Here is a 25,515-nt window from a genome sequence, read left to right as displayed (position 1 = left end):
AGTAGCAGTGTTAGGCCAGAGCTGCAGCCACTAGGGGGCGCTCTATAGGCAGTAGCAATGTTAGGCTAGAGCTACAGCCACTAGGGGAGCTCTATAGGCAGTAGCAGTGTTAGGCCAGAGCTGCAGCCACTAGGGGGGGCTTTATAGGCAGTAGCAGTGTTAGGCCGGAGCTGCAGCCACTAGGGGAGCTCTATAGGCAGTAGCAGTGTTAGGCCAGAGCTGCAGCCACTAGGGGGTGCTCTATAGGCAGTAGCAGTGTTAGGCCAGAGCTGCAGCCACCAGAGGGAGCTCTATAGGCAGTAGCAGTGTTAGGCCAGAGCTGCAGCCACTAGGGTGCACTCTCTATAGGCAGTAGCAGTGTTAGGCCAGAGCTGCAGACACTAGGGGGCGCTCTATAGGCAGTAGCAGTGTTAGGTCAGAGCTGCAGCCACTAGGGGGTCCTGTATAGGCAGTAGCAGTGTTAGGCCAGAGCTGCAGCCACTAGGGAGCGCTCTATAGGCAGTAGCAGTGTTAGGCCAGAGTTGCAGCCACTGGGGGGGGGGGGGTTCTATAGGTAGTAGCAGTGTTAGGCCAGAGCTGCAGCCACTAGGGGTGCTCTATAGGCAGTAGCAGTGTTAGGTCAGTGCTGCAGCCACTAGGGAGCGCTCTATAGGCAGTAGCAGTGTTAGGCCAGAGCTGCAGCCACTAGGGGTGCTCTATAGGCAGTAGCAGTGTTAGGCCAGAGCTGCAGCCACTAGGGTGCACTCTCTATAGGCAGTAGCAATGTTAGGCCAGAGCTGCAGCCACTAGGGGGTGCTCTATAGGCAGTAGCAGTGTTAGGCCAGAGCTGCAGCCACTGGGGGGGGGGGGGGGGGCACTCTATAGGCAGTAGCAGTGGTAGGCCAGAGCTGCAGCCACTAGAGTTGCCCTATAGGCGGTAGCAGTGTTAGGCCAGAGTTGCAGCCACTAGGGGGCGCTCTGTAGGCAGTAAAAGTGTTAGGCCAGAGCTGCAGCCACTAGGGTGCACTCTCTATAGGCAGTAGCAGTGTTAGGCCAGAGCTGCAGCCACTAGGGGGCACTCTATAGGCAGTAGCAGTGGTAGGCAGGAGCTGCAGACACTAGGGGGCGCTCTATAGGCAGTGGCAGTGTTAGGCCAGAGCTGCAGCCACTAGGGGGCACTCTATAGGCAGTAGCAGTGTTAGGCCAGAGTTGCAGCCACTAGGGGGCGCTCTATAGACAGTAGCAGTGTTAGGCCAGAGCTGCAGCCACTAGGGGGTGCTCTATAGGCAGTAGCAGTGTTAGGCCAGAGCTGCAGCCACTGGGGGGGGGGGGGCACTCTATAGGCAGTAGCAGTGTTAGGCCAGAGCTGCAGCCACTAGAGTTGCCCTATAGGCGGTAGCAGTGTTAGGCCAGAGTTGCAGCCACTAGGGGGTGCTCTGTAGGCAGTAAAAGTGTTAGGCCAGAGCTGCAGCCACTAGGGTGCACTCTCTATAGGCAGTAGCAGTGTTAGGCCAGAGCTGCAGCCACTAGGGGGCACTCTATAGGCAGTAGCAGTGGTAGGCAGGAGCTGCAGACACTAGGGGGCGCTCTATAGGCAGTGGCAGTGTTAGGCCCGAGTTGCAGCCACTAGGGGGCGCTCTATAGGCAGTAGCAGTGTTAGGCCAGAGCTGCAGCCACTAGGGGGCACTCTATAGGCAGTAGCAGTGTTAGGCCAGAGTTGCAGCCACTAGGGGGCGCTCTATAGACAGTAGCAGTGTTAGGCCAGACCTGCAGCCACTAGGGGGCGATCTATAGGCAGTAGCAGTGGTAGGCCAGAGCTGCAGCCACTGGGGGGGGGGGGCACTCTATAGGCAGTAGCAGTGTTAGACCAGAGCTGCAGCCACTAGGGGGCACTCTATAGGCAGTAGCAGTGTTAGGCTAGAACTGCAGCCACTGGGGGGGGCGGGGGCACTCTATAGGCAGTAGCAGTGTTATGCCAGAGCTGCAGCCACTAGGGGTGCTCTATAGGCAGTAGCAGTGTTAGGCCAGAGCTGCAGCCACTAGGGGGCACTCTATAGGCAGTAGCAGTGTTAGGCCAGAGCTGCAGCCACTAGGGGGCACTCTATTGGCATTAGCAGTGTTAGGCTAGAACTGCAGCCACTAGGGGCGCTCTATAGGCAGTAGCAGTGTTAGGCCAGAACTGTAGCCACTAGGGGGCACTCTATAGGCAGTAGCAGAGTTAGGGAGTCTAGCCCAAGGACTCCTTACTGAATAGGTGCTGGCTTACTGAACAGGAAGAGCTGAGATTTGATCCCCCATCTCCTGTGTGAAAGGTGGAGCCTGCAGCCTATGCAAGAGGTGCAGCCTGTGCGTTAAGGTGCAGGAGTGGGTGAAGGTGGTATTTTGCTTACATGCGACCATCTCTGGCATGGGTGACACTCGCAGCTGGAAGGACCTCGTCTTCACCAGGCTGTACATGTCGGGGTGACGGGCCTGACAGACGTACGTCCCTTCAGAACCTTTATCAATGTTCCTGAGAGTGAGGGTGTCAGAGGGAAGGATCCAGTCGCTGTCCTGTGAAGATACAACATCATCCACCAATGAGCTGCCAGCACATGGGCTGAGCTGATTATTAAATATGCACTTTCCCGGACTGCATAATGCAACGTCTCCTTCTCATGTATACAGCGTCCATCCAGCCTTCCCGACAGTACAATATTTGTTGCAATACCTATGCAGTATGTTAAAGTAATAAGTGTCTGTGAAATACCACATTTGAGGGAAGCCTCTTGACCCCATAAAGCCGTCTCGGACCTCTCTGTGCCCTGGGTCCACCGATGTCTCCCCATTAAAGTTATTCGACCAACTAGTCAGGAGACCATGTGAAGGCTTCGGAAGCAATCGTGTTCCCAAGTCTGAAGATAGGTGCGTCCGTACTGCACAAGTACGAGGGTGCCACTGCTTCAGAAGCCTTCCCAAAAGGTGCAGAATTTCCCTGGGGGACACAGTGGACTGAGGCCAAGGAGAGGGGACCAGGAATGGTCTGTGAGACAGATACTTCCCTCTACCTGAAAACACAACACACCAATAGCGTCACAGAGCAGCTGCCGTACACAACCAATGAGGGATCATATTACAGGAGGCGGGCAGGGAAGTTCTTCTTTTGTAATATCCTGTAGGGTCCAGCAGCATGATGTCACAACCAATCAGAATCCAGCTTTCCCTCAGCTGCTCTGCGTACCGCATCACTATAGAGCACAGATGTGGAATGCCAGTCCTTCATATTCAGGCCAGTGTTTAGGATGGACTGAGAAATGGAGCAATACGTTCTCCTGGATGAGCTTTTTGTCCCTAGGCCTTCTCAAAGGACTAGAGGACATGATCTGCGCATGGAGGAAAAACGTTTTAGCCATTTATTTAGGAAAGGGTTCTTTACAGTAAGAGTGATTAAGATGTGGAATGCATTGCCACAGAAAGTCGTTATGGCAAACTCTATACCTGCATTTAAAGGGGGCTTAGATGCTTTCCTTGCGTTGAAAGACATCCATGGCTACAATTACTAGGTTATGCCTAATGATGTTGATCCAGGGATTTTATCTGATTGCCATCTGGAGTCAGGAAGGAATTTTTCCCTTTTGGGGCTAATTGGACCATGCCTGGTGGGGGTTTTTTCGCCTTCCTCTGGATTAACAGGGGTATGTGGGGGACGGGCTGGAGTTGTACTTTGTACTGGTTGAACTCGATGGACGTATGTCTTTTTTCAACCAAAATAACTATGAACCACACTTTTGCTAATCCTGTCCTATTCCAAATCCCAATTAGAGCTGTGCCAAGAATGTGTGAAGACCTCGACCTTCGAGGACTGGAGTTCAACATCCCTGCTATAGAATGTAATACACGCCACTCACCTGCTGGCTCCACTCATAATAGGGATCCTGGGAGGAGGAGGCGGTACATTTCACCTCTACGGTGGAGCCCTCCTCTGCCCACAAGACATCAGACATGCTGGTGTACCAGGAGTGCATCTTCTGGAGGTAGATGTCCTGCAGGTCTAAAGGGCAAGAAGGCAAACAGGATAAATACCACTGGAGGATCTCACATACAACCAGACAGGAGAATAACAAAACCACTGGAGGATCTCACATACAACCAGACAGGAGAAAGACAAACCCACTGGAGGATCTCACATTCAACCAGACAGGAGAAAAACAAACCCACTGGAGGATCTCACATACAACCAGACAGGAGAATAACAAACCCACTGGAGGATCTCACATACAACCAGACAGGAGAATAACAAACCCACTGGAGGATCTCACATACAACCAGACAGGAGAAAGACAAACCCACTGGAGGATCTCACATACAACCAGACAGGAGAATAACAAACCCACTGGAGGATCTCACATACAACCAGACAGGAGAAAGACAAACCCACTGGAGGATCTCACATACAACCAGACAGGAGAAAGACAAACCCACTGGAGGATCTCACATTCAACCAGAAAGGAGAAAGACAAACCCACTGGAGGATCTCACATACAACCAGACAGGAGAAAGACAAACCCACTGGAGGATCTCACATACAACCAGAGAGGAGAAAGACAAACCCACTGGAGGATCTCACATACAACCAGAGAGGAGAAAGACAAACCCACTGGAGGATCCCACATACAACCAGACAGGAGAAAAACAAACCCACTGGAGGATCTCACATACAACCAGAGAGGAGAAAAACAAACCCACTGGAGGATCTCACATACAACCAGACAGGAGAAAGACAAACCCACTGGAGGAACTCGCATACAACCAGACAGGAGAAAGACAAACCCACTGGAGGATCTCACATTTAACCAGACAGGAGAAAGACAAACCCACTGGAGGATCTCACATACAACCAGATAGGAGAAAGACAAACCCACTGGAGGATCTCACATACAACCAGAGAGGAGAAAGACAAACCCACTGGAGGATCTCACATACAACCAGACCGGAGAATAACAAACCCACTGGAGGATCTCACATACAACCAGACCGGAGAAAAACAAACCCACTGGAGGATCTCACATACAACCAGACAGGAGAATAACAAACCCACTGGAGGATCTCACATACAACCAGACAGGAGAATAACAAACCCACTGGAGGATCTCACATACAACCAGACAGGAGAATAACAAACCCACTGGAGGATCTCACATACAACCAGACAGGAGAAAGACAAACCCACTGGAGGATCTCACATTCAACCAGACAGGAGAAAGACAAACCCACCAGAGGATCTCACATACAACCAGACAGGAGAAAGACAAACCCACCGGAGGATCTCACATACAACCAGACAGGAGAATAACAAACCCACTGGAGGATCTCACATACAACCAGACAGGAGAAAAACAAACCTGCTGGAGGATCTCACATACAACCAGACAGGAGAAAAACAAACCCACTGGAGGATCTCACATACAACCAGACAGGAGAAAGACAAACCCACTGGAGGATCTCACATACAACCAGACAGGAGAATAACAAACCCACTGGAGGATCTCACATGCAACCAGACAGGAGAATAACAAACCCACTGGAGGATCTCACATGCAACCAGACAGGAGAATAACAAACCCACTGGAGGATCTCACATACAACCAGACAGGAGAATAACAAACTCACTGGAGGATCTCACATACAACCAGACAGGAGAAAGACAAACCCACTGGAGGATCTCACATTCAACCAGACAGGAGAAAGACAAACCCACCGGAGGATCTCACATACAACCAGACAGGAGAAAGACAAACCCACCGGAGGATCTCACATACAACCAGACAGGAGAATAACAACCCCACTGGAGGATCTCACATACAACCAGACAGGAGAAAGACAAACCCACTGGAGGATCTCACATACAACCAGACAGGAGAATAACAAACCCACTGGAGGATCTCACATGCAACCAGACAGGAGAATAACAAACCCACTGGAGGATCTCACATGCAACCAGACAGGAGAATAACAAACCCACTGGAGGATCTCACATACAACCAGACAGGAGAAAGACAAACCCACCGGAGGATCTCACATACAACCAGACAGGAGAAAGACAAACCCACCGGAGGATCCCACATACAACCAGACAGGAGAATAACAAACCCACTGGAGGATCTCACATACAACCAGATAGGAGAATAACAAACCCACTGGAGGATCTCACATTCAACCAGACAGGAGAAAGACAAACCCACTGGAGGATCTCACATACAACCAGACAAAAGAAAGAAAACCCACTGGAGGATCTCACATACAACCAGACAAAAGAAAGACAAACCCACTGGAGGATCTCACATACAACCAGACAGAAGAATAACAAACCCACTGGAGGATCTCACATACAACCAGACAGGAGAAAGACAAACCCACTGAAGGATCTCACATACAACCAGACAGGAGAAAGACAAACCCACTGGAGGATCTCACATTCAACCAGACAGGAGAAAGACAAACCCACTGGAGGATCTCACATACAACCAGACAGGAGAAAGACAAACCCACTGGAGGATCTCACATACAACCAGAGAGGAGAAAGACAAACCCACTGGAGGATCTCACATACAACCAGACAGGAGAAAGACAAACCCACTGGAGGATCTCACATACAACCAGAGAGGAGAAAGACAAACCAACTGGAGGATCCCACATACAACCAGACAGGAGAAAAACAAACCCACTGGAGGATCTCACATACAACCAGAGAGGAGAAAAACAAACCCACTGGAGGATCTCACATACAACCAGACAGGAGAAAGACAAACCCACTGGAGGATCTCACATACAACCAGATAGGAGAATAACAAACCCACTGGAGGATCTCACATACAACCAGACAGGAGAAAGACAAACCCACTGGAGGATCTCACATACAACCAGACAGGAGAAAGACAAACCCACTGGAGGATCTCACATACAACCAGACAGGAGAAAGACAAACCCACTGGAGGATCTCACATACAACCAGACAGGAGAAAGACAAACCCACTGGAGGATCTCACATACAACCAGACAGGAGAAAGACAAACCCACTGGAGGATCTCACATACAACCAGACAGGAGAAAGACAAACCCACTGGAGGATCTCACATACAACCAGACAGGAGAAAGACAAACCCACTGGAGGATCTCACATACAACCAGACAGGAGAAAGACAAACCCACTGGAGGATCTCACATACAACCAGACAGGAGAAAGACAAACCCACTGGAGGATCTCACATACAACCAGACAGGAGAAAGACAAACCCACTGGAGGATCTCACATACAACCAGACAGGAGAAAGACAAACCCACTGGAGGATCTCACATACAACCAGATAGGAGAAAGACAAACCCACCGGAGGATCTCACATACAACCAGACAGGAGAAAAACAAACCCACTGGAGGATCTCACATACAACCAGACAGGAGAAAAACAAACCCACTGGAGGATCTCACATACAACCAGACAGGAGAATAACAAACCCACTGGAGGATCTCACATTCAACCAGACAGGAGAAAGACAAACCCACTGGAGGATCTCACATTCAACCAGATAGGAGAAAGACAAACCCACCGGAGGATCTCACACACAACCAGACAGGGGAAAGACAAACCCACTGGAGGATCTCACATACAACCAGACAGGAGAATAACAAACCCACTGGAGGATCTCACATACAACCAGATAGGAGAAAGACAAACCCACCGGAGGATCTCACATACAACCAGACAGGAGAATAACAAACCCACTGGAGGATCTCACATACAACCAGATAGGAGAAAGACAAACCCACCGGAGGATCTCACATACAACCAGACAGGAGAATAACAAACCCACTGGAGGATCTCACATGCAACCAGACAGGAGAATAACAAACCCACTGGAGGATCTCACATGCAACCAGACAGGAGAATAACAAACCCACTGGAGGATCTCACATACAACCAGACAGGAGAAAGACAAACCCACCGGAGGATCTCACATACAACCAGACAGGAGAGAGACAAACCCACCGGAGGATCCCACATACAACCAGACAGGAGAATAACAAACCCACTGGAGGATCTCACATACAACCAGACAGGAGAATAACAAACCCACTGGAGGATCTCACATTCAACCAGACAGGAGAAAGACAAACCCACTGGAGGATCTCACATACAACCAGACAGAAGAAACATTTTCTGCACTTAAAACTCATTAGAATCCTTATCTCATGATTTCTCAACTGCATTAGCCTCTTTTTACATTTTGGAAAACCCAGACTGAATTTACAGGCCGTCAAGCTCTTTTCATAGTTAACAACTCATTTTTTTAACTCTTGCTGTAGCAGTAAACAGAAAGGGACTGCAGAGATTTTCTTTCTAGGGCTAGTACTGTATGTACCTAGGTTTATCCTATCTTATTATGTCACGTAAAGCGGACCTACACCTAGAACTTACTCTTTGCTTTAAAAGTTAATTTACAACATAATAACCTTTGAGGATTAACATTTGTTTGTTACTGCTTACAGAACTCCTACAATAAATCTGCAGTGTCCACTTCCAGGTTTAATGGGAGCACAAAAAGAGTTAACCTCCTTAATTTCCACCGGAGCCCGAAGGAAGAGTACATTTGAAATCGGCGCCGGTAGACTTGGGTGCAGGATACAGCGGTATATGGCTGATCCTGCTTCTGCACAAGTCCGGGCCGTGTTAATTACTATTCCCCCTCCAGGCCGACATGGATAGTGGGGGAATGTAATAATTCGGCTTCCAGCGATTGCTGGAGGCCGAATTATTATGTTTTTAAGCAACCTCGGCTCCGTCTTCTGACGAAGCCGACGTTACTCACTGAGCGCTGCAATAGGAATGATTCCTATTGAAGTCTATGGAGGCGCCGGCTGCGCCCAAATCTAGCAGCGCTGAAAAGCATTGCTCCGCAAAGGAAAGCTGGTACTGTGCCTGCACTGGATCTCAAAAGGTAAATATTGCCATCTGCTGTTAATCGAGGGAGCCGGCGCTGGACCGGTGCTGCACAGGGAGAAGTCTCATTAGGATCCAGAGGTGCCCCCCTCCCGGGATAAGTACACCCCAGGGGCACTTTTCTTTATTACAGGATTTCTTTAAGTTCAGTGATGCTCAACAGGTTGAACTTGATGGACAAGAGACATGATCAAACCTAGAGAGGTATGTAACCATGTACGAGACCTGGCCAGTGGTGCAACACAGACAGTTCATCTTCCAGTACTGATAAAAAAAGACAAAAGGGGGCAGAACCAAGTACACGCTATAGTATAGTAAATAATGACAAGTAATGGTAATGAGTGTGGGTTACCGCCAGGGCAACCATTGTAAAGGCAGGTGGGGAGAATACATCAGACCCCACTTGGGTTAAGAAGACACTCTCTGTAGATGTAGAAGTAAGGGGTAACACCCCTCCATCAATGCTGGACAACAACTGCAGAACTTGGAAAACCAAAAAGGTGCCAAAAAGAATAACCTAAACTAAAACTGGAGGCACCCAGTGCAAAGAGACCACAAATTAGTGAATCCTTTTATTGCCTGACGAAGCAGGTTCTACCCACGAAACGTGTTGCACAGTGAAGTGTACTCCAATTGTTTACCTGAATCAGCCAATGGGTGTCATGGATTGGGAGGCAAGTTCACCACTACCTTCCTTATTTAAACTGATTTTAGTGTATTTTACTCTTCTTGGAGCCTGTGTTTTTCCAATGGCCTCAATTCACTAAGCAGTTTAGACCTGTCTACTGATGGTTTTTAGTCTACTGATGGTTTGGTGTAATGTTTTAGACCTGTTTTTAGACCAGGTCTTCTAAAACATTCGGTAATTAGGTCGGTAAAGCAGGGGAAATGATCAAAAGATGCAATTCAGAAAGGCAAACGAAGTAACCACATCCACTTTTTCTGACAGAGATTAGACCAGCTGATTTCTTGTAGGTAAAGTAATTCTGTGAGGTATTTTAGATGTGAGGATGGAACCTTTTGAATGAATTACGCAGAAGTGTAATTGTATGCAGAGGAGAGCTCATCAGAAGAGAAGGATGTCAGTCATAGCTACTCGTTTGTGAATTGCATGTTTTGAACATTTCCCCTGCTTTACCCACCTAATTACCAAATGGTTTAGACCAGGTCTAAAAAACAGGTCTAAAACATTTGGTAATTATTAGCGAATTTCCTTTTGATGCAACTGATTTACACTAAACCATCAGTAGACTAAAACCCCCTAGTAGGCTAGTCTAAACTGATTAGTGAATTGAGGCCAATATCTGCACCTTTCAATGCTGCTACACATTAGCTGACTCGCAAGCAAATCGATCGTTTTGATTGAATACTGTCCAAGAAACACCAAAACAACATTAACGAGTGCAATGGTTCCTCTCCGCTATTTTGGCCCCTGGATGTTAACATCGTTTGAAGTAGAAATTGACCAGCTATTTGCACCGAGATCTACCAAGACATCCAATCATTCAGAAGTACTGAGTATAATTAACTACATGGAGGAAATAGCCAGATATTTGTGTGTGTCCTGATAGTCAATTTACAGGTCAAGAATGCAAAAAATTCTTCTAAATGGCCAAATACAAAGTAAGAAATACATTGTGATTTGTTCATTGTTGGTTATTATAGAGATAAGACTCAGGATCGCAGCAGGGCCACTGGCACAATTTCGTTTAGAACAACACTCATTTAGTTGTGACCTTTTCTGTAGAGGTTTCTACTTTTCTCGAACACTTCAGCCTAAAGACTCCGAGTACACAATGTTCCCGGGCTCAGAGGTAAGCTGACATAACTTCACAAATGCATGCATGAGTGCTTTATGTAAATCCACGTGTTACTGCTGCTTTGTTCATTAAAAAAAAAAAGTACAAGTTATAAATTCACTTTTTTACTTCAGTAAAATACCCAGCTGTGTTGGAGCACCGAAGGAGAGCTGAGGTGTTGGAGCACCGAAGGAGAGCTGAGGTGTTGGAGCACCGAAGGAGAGCTGAGGTGTTGGAGCACCGAAGGAGAGCTGAGGTGTTGGAGCACCGAAGGAGAGCTGAGGTGTTGGAGCACCGAAGGAGAGCTGAGGTGTTGGAGCACCGAAGGAGAGCTGAGGTGTTGGAGCACCGAAGGAGAGCTGAGGTGTTGGAGCACCGAAGGAGAGCTGAGGTGTTGGAGCACCGAAGGAGAGCTGAGGTGTTGGAGCACCGAAGGAGAGCTGAGGTGTTGGAGCACCGAAGGAGAGCTGAGGTGTTGGAGCACCGAAGGAGAGCTGAGGTGTTGGAGCACCGAAGGAGAGCTGAGGTGTTGGAGCACCGAAGGAGAGCTGAGGTGTTGGAGCACCGAAGGAGAGCTGAGGTGTTGGAGCACCGAAGGAGAGCTGCGGTGTTGGAGCACCGAAGGAGAGCTGCGGTGTTGGAGCACCGAAGGAGAGCTGCGGTGTTGGAGCACCGAAGGAGAGCTGCGGTGTTGGAGCACCGAAGGAGAGCTGCGGTGTTGGAGCACCGAAGGAGAGCTGCGGTGTTGGAGCACCGAAGGAGAGCTGCGGTGTTGGAGCACCGAAGGAGAGCTGCGGTGTTGGAGCACCGAAGGAGAGCTGCGGTGTTGGAGCACCGAAGGAGAGCTGCGGTGTTGGAGCACCGAAGGAGAGCTGCGGTGTTGGAGCACCGAAGGAGAGCTGCGGTGTTGGAGCACCGAAGGAGAGCTGCGGTGTTGGAGCACCGAAGGAGAGCTGCGGTGTTGGAGCACCGAAGGAGAGCTGCGGTGTTGGAGCACCGAAGGAGAGCTGCGGTGTTGGAGCACCGAAGGAGAGCTGCGGTGTTGGAGCACCGAAGGAGAGCTGCGGTGTTGGAGCACCGAAGGAGAGCTGCGGTGTTGGAGCACCGAAGGAGAGCTGCGGTGTTGGAGCACCGAAGGAGAGCTGCGGTGTTGGAGCACCGAAGGAGAGCTGCGGTGTTGGAGCACCGAAGGAGAGCTGCGGTGTTGGAGCACCGAAGGAGAGCTGCGGTGTTGGAGCACCGAAGGAGAGCTGCGGTGTTGGAGCACCGAAGGAGAGCTGCGGTGTTGGAGCACCGAAGGAGAGCTGAGGTGTTGGAGCACCGAAGGAGAGCTGAGGTGTTGGAGCACCGAAGGAGAGCTGAGGTGTTGGAGCACCGAAGGAGAGCTGAGGTGTTGGAGCACCGAAGGAGAGCTGAGGTGTTGGAGCACCGAAGGAGAGCTGAGGTGTTGGAGCACCGAAGGAGAGCTGAGGTGTTGGAGCACCGAAGGAGAGCTGAGGTGTTGGAGCACCGAAGGAGAGCTGAGGTGTTGGAGCACCGAAGGAGAGCTGAGGTGTTGGAGCACCGAAGGAGAGCTGAGGTGTTGGAGCACCGAAGGAGAGCTGAGGTGTTGGAGCACCGAAGGAGAGCTGAGGTGTTGGAGCACCGAAGGAGAGCTGAGGTGTTGGAGCACCGAAGGAGAGCTGAGGTGTTGGAGCACCGAAGGAGAGCTGAGGTGTTGGAGCACCGAAGGAGAGCTCAGGTGTTGGAGCACCGAAGGAGAGCTCAGGTGTTGGAGCACCGAAGGAGAGCTCAGGTGTTGGAGCACCGAAGGAGAGCTCAGGTGTTGGAGCACCGAAGGAGAGCTCAGGTGTTGGAGCACCGAAGGAGAGCTCAGGTGTTGGAGCACCGAAGGAGAGCTCAGGTGTTGGAGCACCGAAGGAGAGCTCAGGTGTTGGAGCACCGAAGGAGAGCTCAGGTGTTGGAGCACCGAAGGAGAGCTCAGGTGTTGGAGCACCGAAGAAGAGCTCAGGTGTTGGAGCACCGAAGAAGAGCTCAGGTGTTGGAGCACCGAAGAAGAGCTCAGGTGTTGGAGCACCGAAGAAGAGCTCAGGTGTTGGAGCACCGAAGAAGAGCTCAGGTGTTGGAGCACCGAAGAAGAGCTCAGGTGTTGGAGCACCGAAGAAGAGCTCAGGTGTTGGAGCACCGAAGAAAAGCTCAGGTGTTGGAGCACCGAAGAAGAGCTCAGGTGTTGGAGCACCGAAGAAGAGCTCAGGTGTTGGAGCACCGAAGAAGAGCTCAGGTGTTGGAGCACCGAAGAAGAGCTCACACCGGGAGAGAGCCCTTTCACACAAAGTGATGAGGTTGCCATCAATGAGAAAGTAACTTTTCACACTGATGTCAGCACAAGAGAAGACTTCAAATGGCAGATCACGCCAGGCGTCCCCGAAAGGAAGCATGTCCCAGAAACGAAGTCAGTCTTCTAGCAACCTTTACATAAATATTTCCCCATCCATGTGATTTATCGGATAACTTTTACACTTTCAGAAAATGTATGAGGTGTCTCAAAAAAAGACCCCTGCACACAGGTTAACTGGAGGTGCTCATCTACCCCTCCCCTGAGTGAGGGGATGCCCTGAAGAACTACTCGACCCAACAGCAGGTGAAGTGCTGCGCAAGGCTATGCCAGACATCCCTACAAAGCAATTCATCTCCCTGCTGACGGCCATAGGAGTTGGTAAACAGAGCTCAAGGGGTCCCAACAGCCACTCACAAAGGAAAAGGTTTTCCCAGGAAAAAAACGAAGGAATGGGGCACGGCGGAGTTGGGTTTTGGCTCAGCTTATATTTAAATAGATCTGTTACATTCAGTTTAAATGTATTAATGGTGAACGACGAACATGTTAGCCGGCAAACAGTTTGTTCATTATTCGCATTTATGTGAACTTCGTTACCCAAATGTTCGCCTGCACCCTTAAAGAGAACCAGAGACGAAGCACCCTCATGTATTTTACCTTATAAATAAGTGGGAACATGACAGTAAACACCTAATCTGCTCTTTGTTTAATTGTTCTCTGTTTAATCTGACTGTTATCACCTCTGATAAGAATCCCCGACTGAGCAATCAGTCTAGCTTTGCTACGGAAAGATTATAGCTGAGTCTGTCTTCTCTGGTGTCTTTTCAAGCACAAGCCTGCCCCCTTGTGGCTCTGCTATACTGACTCAGCTATAATTATTCCCTGCAAAGCCAGACTGAATGCTCAGTCCGGGATTCTTATCACAGCTGATAACAGACACTTTTAGCAGTGAGGATGAAACAGAGAGCAGGGTAAGTGTTTTCTCTAATGTTCTTACTGATATATATGGTAAAATACATGAGGGTGCTTCCTCTCTGGTTCACTTTAAGCATTGAAGTCAATGGCACCAAATTTATGGGTTAATTGTAAAGCAGTTAAGTGTGATCTGCCTGTGAAGGGAAACAGTTGTTAAACAAATATTGGGTCATTCAGAGACAAAAGGGGACTTCATGAAAAGAAAGCTGTGCTGCAGCTGAAATGCCAGATTCCCAAAGGAAGGCCCCCAAGGCTGCAGTCTGCTAGGACCTAAACATACAATTTTGATCTGGCCCGTTAATGACAATTGGTGCAGAAAACCGATTGCGTTTTGTTTTCTCCTGGCTCTTCCGTGACACCATATACATGCTAGAATCATACAATGTGCAGGGTATGTTAAGGAGAACAGTGGGAACAAAGGAAAACACGTATCACACCCACCCACACTGGCACCCAGAGCATTCACAGCACCTTGCCATGATGCCATAGTAGGGTGCTAAGGTGTCAGGGGTGGGTGAGATACGTGTGGGCGGGCAGGACAGCGGGAGCTGGCAGCAGGACAGGGGCTTGCTATATAAGCATAGCAAACCCTCAAAGCATATTTAACCTTCCTGGTGGTCTATTAAAATCCACCAGGGGGCAGCGCAGCAGTCTTTTTTAATTTTTAGTTTTTTTAAATCATGTAGCGAGCCCAGGGCTGGCTACATGATAGCCGCTATGCAGCGGCATCCCCCCGCCCGCTTTCAGGAAATCCCATGGGCCATGGCGACGGGGCGGGATGACGTCATTGGGAGTCCCGATCCACCCCTCAGCGCTGCCTGGCACTGATTGGCCAGGCAACGCACGGGGGGGGTGCGGCGGATAGCGGCGATCGAGCGCGGGTCGGCGGCGATCGGTGTGCTCACGCAGCTAGCAAAGTGCTAGCTGCGTGCAGCAAAAAAAACATTATGCAAATCGGCCTAGCAGGGCCTGAGAAAACCTCCTGCGCGGCTTTCCCGCCGGGAACGTTAAAAGACCCTCCAGGGCTCCCCATCGGTCTATTAACGAACCAATGGGAATCAATAGAAATTTGGAGGATTCCCATTGGTCTGAAAAAGGACCAATGGCGTCCCAGGCTGTATTTGTAAAGTTGCTTTGCTGTACCTAGTATAACTAGTGCTGTGGTGTCCAGCGGCGTGTGTGGCGTTGGGTGCGCGGAGATCTTCAATCAAGGTATCTCTTCTAGGGACATTTCCGAGCAGATTAGCACAGGAACATTTATTAAGGGCAAGTATTTTTGGTTTATTAAGAACATTAGAGGACTTTGATCATGGTTATCTTATTATTTCACTTTGTGGAAATGGGTGAGTATTTCAGTACCCCTATACCCATTTCACCTGGGGACGGGGCAGGAATCTGGGGGTCCCCATTGGCACCTCCCTCGGCCCTACAACCACAGGCGTGTGGGGTAGTTCCCCCATTCTCCATCTGGGCACCGGAGGTTGGGATGAGCCCCCTTGTCTTGGGACAAGGGCTCTGGGGGAGAGGAGGGGCTTGGCCATCCCTCTTTTCCTGACCCCGCCCATGCCATGGAGCATGTAGATTAGTATAGCTCAGGGTGCATTACGCATTCTGGCTATCCCAGCCCGTATGGGGGACAAGGGGTTAAGGAGGTTTGGGAGGGGAGGGGGGGAGGAGGAATTGGAAAATAAAAAACTCATGAAAGTGGGGCTTTAAGTTTTTCAAATGAACCTAAAAACTGGAATGTAATAGGTTGTCATGGTGATCCACTAGGCCTCATTCACCCATGTGTACATGAGGAGTCAGGCCCTTGTTGCCCGCGGTAACCGTATTCTTCCCTTCACCAGCCATCTAGGAAGAACGGCTATAATTGGGTGTTCTGCATAACACAACATGCCTCCATTAAGCAGTTCAGTAACCCGGCCCAGCTGTTATCTGATGCGGTTGTTTTTCACCCGTTCGATCTGCTCGTCGCCCTGTCACTCTGTGGCGGATTCCTCGCGGGCGAGCGTGTTTCGGCAGACGGGATCAGCATGTAGGCTTCAGTCAGGCGCTCATTATACGCACAGATCCATTTCAATATTTGATGTATTTCCTGTGGCTCTTTGTGGGGCTTAGTGACATTTCCCGATAACCCGGTGATATTTCTCTCTGTCTCCCGTTGCTTTCATTTGGCGGATTGTTGTGTTCCTCACGTTGTCGGGCCTCCCCGTGCCCTTTAGATGAAAGATGCGGCCTGTGATGTGCGGCCCCGGGAGCCGTGCTCAGGCTGCGGCGCTCCTGCTAAACACTACCAGGACTAGAGACACTATGGGGACGCCGTCACCCCCCTCCAGATAGAGGGCGCCGGGGTCCAGCCTTTATCTACATAGTCACCACAGATAAACACATCAGCAGAACCAGGGGTGAGAAGCCAGCTCCAGCATACAAAGCAGCCATTCCTCCACGACGACAGCCCAGCAGAGCAGCAAGTGAACCCGAGGTGAGAGGGATAGGGAGGCTGCCATATTGGTTTCCTTTTAGACAATACCAGTTGCCTGGCTGTTCTGCTGATCTTGCATGCACCAGTAGTGTGTGAATCACATACCAGAAACAAGCATGCAGCTAATTCCACTTTGTTCAGAAACATATGACCTGCATATGCAGGGGCTATAGCTAACAGTATGAGAGGCAGAGGATCAGCAGGACAGCCAGGCAACTGGTATTGCTTAAAAGGAAAGAAATATGGCAGCCTCCATATCCCCTCTCACCTCGGGTAGTTGAGGTTATAATAGGTGTGGGGGAGGGTGGGGTAGGGTTATACAGCCCACACTTATTAAGGGGGGGGGGGGGGATTAAAAAGTCCACACTTGTCATGGTGTGGGGAAATGGCTATGTGAAAGGGGAGCAGGAGCTCGTACAGGTGTGTCTCTCGGCAACAGCTGAGCGATGTATACTGTTGCTATGGGGAGGGATGAGATACCCAATTCTTGTAGCAGGGTGGAGGATTGTAATTACAGTTTGTTAAGAGTGACACCTACTGGTAGTCTCTCTTATTGCATATTCAAGTATGTAGAATGCGGCTCATAAGAGCTGTATTATAAATTATAAATATATTATATAATTATATTATAAATTAAGCTCATCGTGGGGCCTGTGGCAGGCAAGGGATCGGTTAACCTTCCCTCTGCTGGAATTAGGCCTCAGCTGATTGGATAGTAGTCAGCTAGGTAGGCCGGTAGACAAATTCAGTTGATTGGCTGTTGAGGTAGTTGTTGCGCAGTTTTTTGGGGTTTTTTTTCCAGCGAATAGGGTGGCAGGTTATGGTATATAAAGAGGGGTTCATAGCCACCTCACCTGCAGTAATCCTCAGCGGTTGTGGACAAGCTCACACTGACCCAAACCCTTAAAGAGACTCTGTAACAACAAAAACCTCCCCTGGGGGGTACTCACCTCGGGTGGGGGAAGCCTCCGGATCCTAATGAGGCTTCCCACGCCGTCCTCTGTCCCACGGGGGTCTCGCTGCAGCCCTCAGAACAGCCGGCAACAGACCCGACTGTAGCTTCAATATTTACCTTCCTGGCTCCAGCGGGGGCGCTGTGGCTGCTCTCAGCTCCGAAGTAGACGGAAATACCCGATCTCCGTCGGGTCCGCTCTACTGCGCAGGCGGCGGAAACTTGCCGGAGACTTGCACCTGTGCAGTAGAGCAGACCCGACGGCGATCGGGTATTTCCGCCTACTTCAGCGCCGACAGCCATCAGAGCGCCTGCGCAGGAGCCAGGAAGGTAAATATTGCGTCACGGCTGTACGGAGGGCCGCAACGAGACCCCTGAGGGATGGAGGACGGCGTGGGAAGCCTCATTAGGATCCTGAGGCTTCCCCCACCCGAGGTGAGTACCCCCCAGGGGCCGTTTTGTCGTTACAGTTCCTCTTTAAGGGCCTGTTTCCACTACATGCAGATTGGATGCAGAAAAACGGACTCCAATGAATGCCTATGGGAAAATCTGCATCAGAAAAATTGTGTTTAGTGGAAACAGGCCCTTAATAAACAAAAAAAAAAACAAAAAAGAGAAGGAGAAGATTGTCGTGCCAAGTGCATCGATCAGTTTATACAGCTAAGGGGTCTTTTTAATTAAAGAATTTTTGAAATACTTACCTGGTCCACGTTGGTCAGATAAGTTGGTATATTTTAATACTGGTATCTTTCAAAGTTGTAGTGCATTTTTAATAAAGTATTTATTTAGCCGTAAATGTTTTATCCAATAAAGAATTGACACAGCCTTTACTGCCAACCGGAAGGAAGTTTTTGGTCTTTTTTGTTTATTAGTTAAGTAATTTACTGTTAATGGGAAAATGCACTGCCTACAGCCCCAATGATTTCCCTTCTCTGTCTCTGTGAGAGTTCTAGATGTGGAGGCCTGAACAGCCATACTGGCCACCGCGTTTCACAGAACATACAAGCCAACTTGTCTGTGGATGACTGAGTATGTTGGCATCCACCCACAACTGAACTGTCTGGGCAGACCTTGTAACTGAGGCATTCATTGTAACACAAAAAACTAAAATGGTTGCCCACTTTCCCCAGAAGAGCTTACACTCTAATCCCTACCACAGTCCTAGTTATGCCAAAGCAATTTTTTTCAGGGAACCAAAAGACTTATCAGTATATATTTGGGATGAGCAGCCATGCTGGCCCACAAAGAGTTCCTCTCTAACACAGGAAGGGGGTGGGCGTGGTTAGAGTCTCTGGGTCACATGACTGATGTTTTGAAGGGGAATTTCTCTTGAACAGCTGCATCAAATAAAAAAATTGAGTGAAATGGCACAGCCCCCTATAGTACACGCCTTGGATGGTGAAGAGGAGGAAGAGTTATACTTACAGATGACAGGGATGGTAATGTTCTCAGACACGTCCGTGTCGGTGGTCTGGTTGCCGGTGCCCACACAGCGGTATGGCCCGTTCTGCCACTCAGAGATGTCACTGAGGTGAAGGAGCAGGCGATCGTCATTGCGAGAAATGTTCACTGCGAAGTACCAGCAACGCATGAAGCGGCCGACGTCAAGCTGGATCCAGGACTTCATCCACTGAAACGGGGCCGAGAAAAATCGTTATCAACCTCTTTCGAAGGTAAAAGCTACTTTCCTTATAACACGTTTATTCACATAGACTAGAGCTGCACACGGCATTCTGCAATGTAAAGAGGACCTGTAGTGAAAATAACATATAGATTATTTAGTCAGTGTTTGCCCAAATCTTTCCTCTCTCTAATTTACATTCTGAAATGTATCACTGGTGATGACATCTTTAGTTCTGCCAGGTGATCTGTACAGAAGGTTCATTACTGAGAGTTCTATGCACACGGGGAGATATTGCTTGCTTGGCAGTTGGAAAAAGCAGCTATTTCCCACAATGCAACGAGGTCCACAGACAGGAAACTGCCAGGACCATGGTCCTGACATCACACCGTGGGAGGAATTCACCACAATATCAGCCATGCAGCGCCCCCTGATGATCAATTTGAGAAAAGGAATAGATTTCTCATGTAAAAGGGGATATCAGCTGCTGATTGGGATGAAGTTCAATCTTTGGTTAAAGGGAACCCAAACTGAGAAGGATATGGATTTTTCCTTTTAAAATAATACCAGTTTCCTGACTCTCCAGCTGATTCTGTGTCTCTAATACTTGCAGCCACAGCCCCTGAACAAGCATGCAGCAGATCAGGTGCTCTGACTGAAGTCAGACTGGATTAGCTGCATGCTTGTTTCAGGTGTGTGATTCAGCCACTACTGCAGCCAAAGAGATCAGCAGGGCAGCAAGGCAACTGGTATTGTTTAACAGGAAATATCCATATCACTCTCAGTTTAGGTTCCCTTCAAAGTTCCTCCTTAAAAGTATGAAAATCTATCGTTCCATAACAGCTTGCATGCAAGCGAAGGTTTCCAAAAACCCATGGCAGTCCCCTATCACACCATCCTGTCACCACGACAACAACGGTTGTCTGTTTAAAGTGCAGACCGGCAGGCTTCCTGTATTAGTAATTGGCTGCACAAAGCAGAAGCACTTGCAGCTCTTTTTGAACAGCTGCACTAATCTACTGACTGGCAGCAAACATTGCCACTCATCAGCCAGCGAATACTCTAGAATGGGGTTTGTTTTGTTACATGGAAGTAAAACAACAGTAGGCTAAAATAACGTTTGTCATTCATCATCACATTGTGTAGAGCTCAGCTGGTTGGGCTGCATTTTTTCAATGAAACTAAAGTTTCCATTGAATGTGATATACCTGTAAAGGTGGCCATACACTGGTCGATTTGCCATCAGATCGACCAACAGATAGATCCCTCTCTGATCGAATCTGATCAGAGAGGGATCGTATGGCTGCCTTTACTGCAAAACAGATCGTGAATCGATTTCAGCATGAAACCGTTCACAATCTGTGGTGGTGCTGCCGCTGCCCCCCCCCCCCCCACAACCCATTCATTACCTCCGCCGGCGCGCGTCGGAGCAGGGTTCCGGCTGGGCTCCGGGTTCCGGCTGGCTTCACTTCTTTCTGTCTGGGGAAGTTTAAACACTAAAGGGCGCTCTACTGTTTAAACTTCCTGCCGGAACAGGAAGTGAAGCCAGCCGGTCTGGAACCCGGAACCCAGCGGAGAAGAAGACAGCGCTGACAGCGGAGACTCGCGCCGGCCGGAACAGGTAATGTATACCCGCTGTATTGCGTCGGTCGTCGGGCACTCAAACGCCGCTATCAACGCACTCCCAACCTGCCGGCGACCGAGAAAAATCTTCCGCACGGACGGATCGACGGGAATCAACGGGAACGATTGATTTCGGACGGAAATCGATCGTTCTGTCAGCGCAACAATTTCACAGCAGATTTGATCACAGTGATCGAATCTGCTGTATATCGGCGGGAAAATCGTTAGGTGTATGGGCCCCTTTAGACTTACCATTACCCTGCTGAGATTGGATGATAAAAATACAGCTATAACAGCCCCCTGATCCAACAGGAAACAACAAGCATTGCAGAGAAGCATGGCGTTCACCTCGGTTTACCCACCAGAACACCATCTGCATGGAGTTTGTATGTCCTCCCCCCCAATGTTTGTGTGGGCTTCCTCTAATTAGCATCATTCTGTAGCATAATAATTAGCATAGTTCTCAATGATCTCACATCTATTTGCACCCCAATAACAATCCTACTGACTCAGGCCTGGAACCCACTAGGGTGCTTTGAGCATTTAGAGAGCGCTTTAAACTGCTAGCGATTTCCCTAAACGCTCTGCTAATGTAAATAAATGCAACACAATCCACAGTAGCGATTGTGATTCGCAAAATCGCAGGAGATGCAGCATTCTGGGAGCGTTTTCGCTTCAGTGTAAAGTATTGAAGCGCCGGGAAATCGTTCATGAATCGATACACATAGCAATCTGTGTGTGATTTTAAACTACTGCAAACTGTAAAAAAAAAATGTAAATAAATTGAAAGGACCAATGAGAATTAGAATCGCTAATCGCAAATTGCGATCACAATCGCTGGCAAAAAGCTTACACTTTACTTACACCGGAAAACGCTCATGAATCGCTTACAGAATGCTAATTAAAATCGCTTGGGATTGCGCTTGCGTTTTGTAGTGGGTTCCAGGCCTGATGTGGAGTTTGGTACGTGTAGATTTGGGGAAGACATTTAATAAACACAGAACAAACACAGCTGGCACTGGCAGGAAGCTAAAAAAAAGCTGGCAATCTAGAGGTTAAAGATTTATTCTGCCTTCTTGTCTAGCGTTCCTCCAGGCATGGAAATGGGACAGGACTGTATTCCATGTGGCCAGGCTGGAAGCGTACACTCTATAATTACAGGTCCTCATTTCTTTCTATTCTACAACTGCTGCCCTGGAGCTACGGGAAATATGGCTGTCCACCTGTCTGACCTCAGCTGCTGCCCTGTTACATTCACCTCTGTCTGACCCCTGCTGCTGCCCTGTTACTTCCACCTCTGTCTGACCCCTGCTGCTGCCCTGTTACTTCCACCTCTGTCTGACCTCAGCTGCTGCCCTGTTACATGCACCTCTGTCTGACCCCAGCTGCTGCCCTGTTACATTCACCTCTGTCTGACCCCAGCTGCTGCCCTGTTACTTCCACCTCTGTCTGACCTCAGCTGCTGCCCTGTTACATCCACCTGTCTGACCCCAGCTGCTGCCCTGTTACATTCACCTCTGTCTGACCCCTGCTGCTGCCCTGTTACTTCCACCTCTGTCTGACCTCAGCTGCTGCCCTGTTACATGCACCTCTGTCTGACCCCAGCTGCTGCCCTGTTACATTCACCTCTGTCTGACCCCAGCTGCTGCCCTGTTACTTCCACCTCTGTCTGACCTCAGCTGCTGCCCTGTTACATCCACCTGTCTGACCCCAGCTGCTGCCCTGTTACATTCACCTCTGTCTGACCCCTGCTGCTGCCCTGTTATAGCCACCTCTGTCTGACCCCAGCTGCTGCCTTGTTACTTCCACCTCTGTCTGACTTAAGCTGCTGCCCTGTTACATGTACCTCTGTCTGACCCCAGCTGCTGCCCTGTTACTTCCACCTCTGTCTGACATCAGCTGCTGCCCTGTTACATGCACCTCTGTCTGACCTCAGCTGCTGCCCTGTTACATCCACCTCTGTCTGACCCCTGCTGCTGCCCTGTTATAGCCACCTGTGTCTGACCCCAGCTGCAGCCCTGTTACATCCACCTGTGTCTGACGCCAGCTGCTGCCCTGTTACATTCACCTCTGTCTGACCCCAGCTGCTGCCCTGTTACTTCCACCTCTGTCTGACCCCAGCTGCTGCCCTGTTACATTCACCTGTGTCTGACGCCTGCTACTGCCCTGTTACATCCACCTCTGTCTGACCCCTGCTGCTGCCCTGTTACATCCACCTGTGTCTGACCTCAGCTGCTGCCCTGTTACTTCCACCTGTGTCTGACGCCAGCTGCTGCCCTGTTACATCCACCTGTGTCTGACCCCAGCTGCTGCCCTGTTACATCCACCTGTGTCTGACGCCAGCTGCTGCCCTGTTACATCCACCTGTGTCTGACGCCAGCTGCTGCCCTGTTACATCCACTTGTGTCTGACGCCAGCTGCTGCCCTGTTACATGTTCTGTGGATCTCATCTGACTGTGTTACATCATTCCCTTGTGGAAAAGGCCGCATCTGTGGTGCTTCATCTTCCCTGCCCAGAACCGCCCATTTAATGACAGAAGTAGTGGCACGAGTCAGGGGAAAGCTGAGGGAGCATCCTGTTGTGTCTCCCTGTTTTCTACTACAGTGACACACTCCCCAGCAGTTTACACTTGCCTTGGAAAGCTGGCTAAAGGTCACACAATTTAAATCAAGCTTAAAGTGAAAATAAACTTCTAATTAATTGTATGTGTTTCACTAAAGGGAAATACAAAAAAATAGTTGAAACTTACTTACTGGGGCTTCTTCCAGCCCTCTGCAGCCCCTCAGGTCCCTCTCTGTCCTCCTGGTCGGTTGCATCGTGCTGTCCCAGCCATGCGAGTCTCTTTGGTGGCGCTCATGTGGCCGGCAGGATTCTGCGCATGCATAGTTTGTAAAACTTGCTACTCCACAGGCACAGAACCCTCACAACAACGGGAGCGCGATCGAGGGGGCACGAGGCCAGACCACGCATGCGCTTCCCCCGCCACTGGGCCAATTGGGCGAACAGCAGCACAACAGTGCGGACCGGACAGACCTGCGGGGGGCTGGAGGAAGCCCCAGGAAAGTTAATACTACAAATCATTGGGCCAGAATGAGCATTTAGGGTTGGACCCACTAGGGCATTTTGGGATTGCTGACAATTCCAAAAAAAAAAAAAACACTTTGCTAAAGTATCTAAATGGGGCTGAACCCACCAGTGGGATTGCGATTGGGGTTCATTGCAATCACAGGACATTTCTATGCTCAATGCTAAGTATAGATGCAATTTTGTAGCCATTTAAGGGCCGAGCGTTTGTAAATTTAAATAAAGCTATTTATACTTACCGGGTGTCCCGATGTCTGGCTTCCGTCCATAGCCCCGCCCCCCTAGCAGAAGAGATCACAGGCGCCTCTCTGATTGGTCCTAGAGAAGTACCTATGACCTCTTCCTTTAGGGGCGGGGCTATGTACGGAAGCCAGAACATGTAACCGGCAAGTATAAAAAGTAAAAACGTTTATCCCCCCCCCCCCCCAAAAAAAGCCTAATCGGAAGTGCTCACAGTTTACAGCACAGCGCTTCCAAATCAGAGCGAAACACGATCGCAATCGCCCTAGGAATCTTGCGCAATTTAAAAGTGCTGCTTAAGCCTAGTAGTGGGTTCCAGCCCTAAGATCAGATGTTGTGACTCCACTGGCTGCATGCTTGTTCCAGGGCTGTGACTCAAACACAACTAAAGTCAAGAGCTCAGCAGGCAAGCCAGGCAACCAGCATGGTTTATAAGGGAATGAAGATGGCAGCCTCCGCTCTACTCTCACTAACTTTTACCTATAACTATGAGCCCAACGCCTATCCGTATTTGTTTTGAAAGTGAAGAAAGCTGTAATGCGTTTCCACAGCTTGCTCCGGCGCAACAACAGCCGGGATCACAGGGCCAAAACTTTTCACTGTTACCGACGGCAAACTCAGTACAATCGTTTTACGGAGGGCTAAAAACGGCTTCTGAGAGTTATAGAGGAATAAACAAGTCAACTCGTACAGTTGTTAAACATTTACCCTGAACTATTGTTCCAGCAGGAGTCTGGTCACGTGACGTCACTGGCGGAGAGGAAGAGACGGCCGCTCATCTCAGACGAGGAAACGCTGAGGCAGGGAGGGGGTTACGGTTACCCTGAACTATTGTTCCAGCAGGAGTTTGGTCACGTGACGTCACTGGCGGAGAGGAAGAGACGGCCGCTCATCTCAGACGAGGAAACGCTGAGGCAGGGAGGGGGTTACGGTTACCCTGAACTATTGTTCCAGCAGGAGTCTGGTCATGTGACGTCACTGGCGGAGAGGAAGAGACGGCCGCTCATCTCAGACGAGGAAACGCTGAGGCAGGGAGGGGGTTACGGTTACCCTGAACTATTGTTCCAGCAGGAGTCTGGTCATGTGACGTCACTGGCGGAGAGGAAGAGACGGCCGCTCATCTCAGACGAGGAAACGCTGAGGCAGGGAGGGGGTTACGGTTACCCTGAACTATTGTTCCAGCAGGAGTCTGGTCATGTGACGTCACTGGCGGAGAGGAAGAGACGGCCGCTCATCTCAGACGAGGAAACGCTGAGGCAGGGAGGGGGTTACGGTTACCCTGAACTATTGTTCCAGCAGGAGTCTGGTCATGTGACGTCACTGGCGGAGAGGAAGAGACGGCCGCTCATCTCAGACGAGGAAACGCTGAGGCGGGGGAGGGGGGTTACGGTTACCCTGAACTATTGTTCCAGCAGGAGTCTGGTCATGTGACGTCACTGGCGGAGAGGA

The 25,515-nt window shown here is 49.8% G+C and overlaps 1 protein-coding gene across 2 annotated transcripts in view; it reads right to left on the bottom strand.

Moving 5' to 3' along the window:
• Positions 1 to 25,515, bottom strand: part of LOC137521990 (basal cell adhesion molecule-like) — a 129,839-nt gene that overhangs the window by 34,184 nt on the left and 70,140 nt on the right. For both annotated transcript variants that reach the window (XM_068241978.1, XM_068241979.1), the window contains exons 3-5: positions 18,923 to 19,127; positions 3,867 to 4,009; positions 2,370 to 2,532 (exon numbers count right to left, since the gene is read on the bottom strand). In XM_068241978.1, the coding sequence (XP_068098079.1) occupies positions 2,370 to 2,532; positions 3,867 to 4,009; positions 18,923 to 19,127 (511 nt within the window). The remainder of the gene's footprint in view (positions 1 to 2,369; positions 2,533 to 3,866; positions 4,010 to 18,922; positions 19,128 to 25,515) is intronic.

The sequence above is a fragment of the Hyperolius riggenbachi genome, chromosome 6 (genome assembly GCF_040937935.1).
Source record: "Hyperolius riggenbachi isolate aHypRig1 chromosome 6, aHypRig1.pri, whole genome shotgun sequence".
NCBI lineage: Eukaryota > Metazoa > Chordata > Amphibia > Anura > Hyperoliidae > Hyperolius > Hyperolius riggenbachi.
This window is presented reverse-complemented; position numbering and strand designations above follow the sequence as displayed.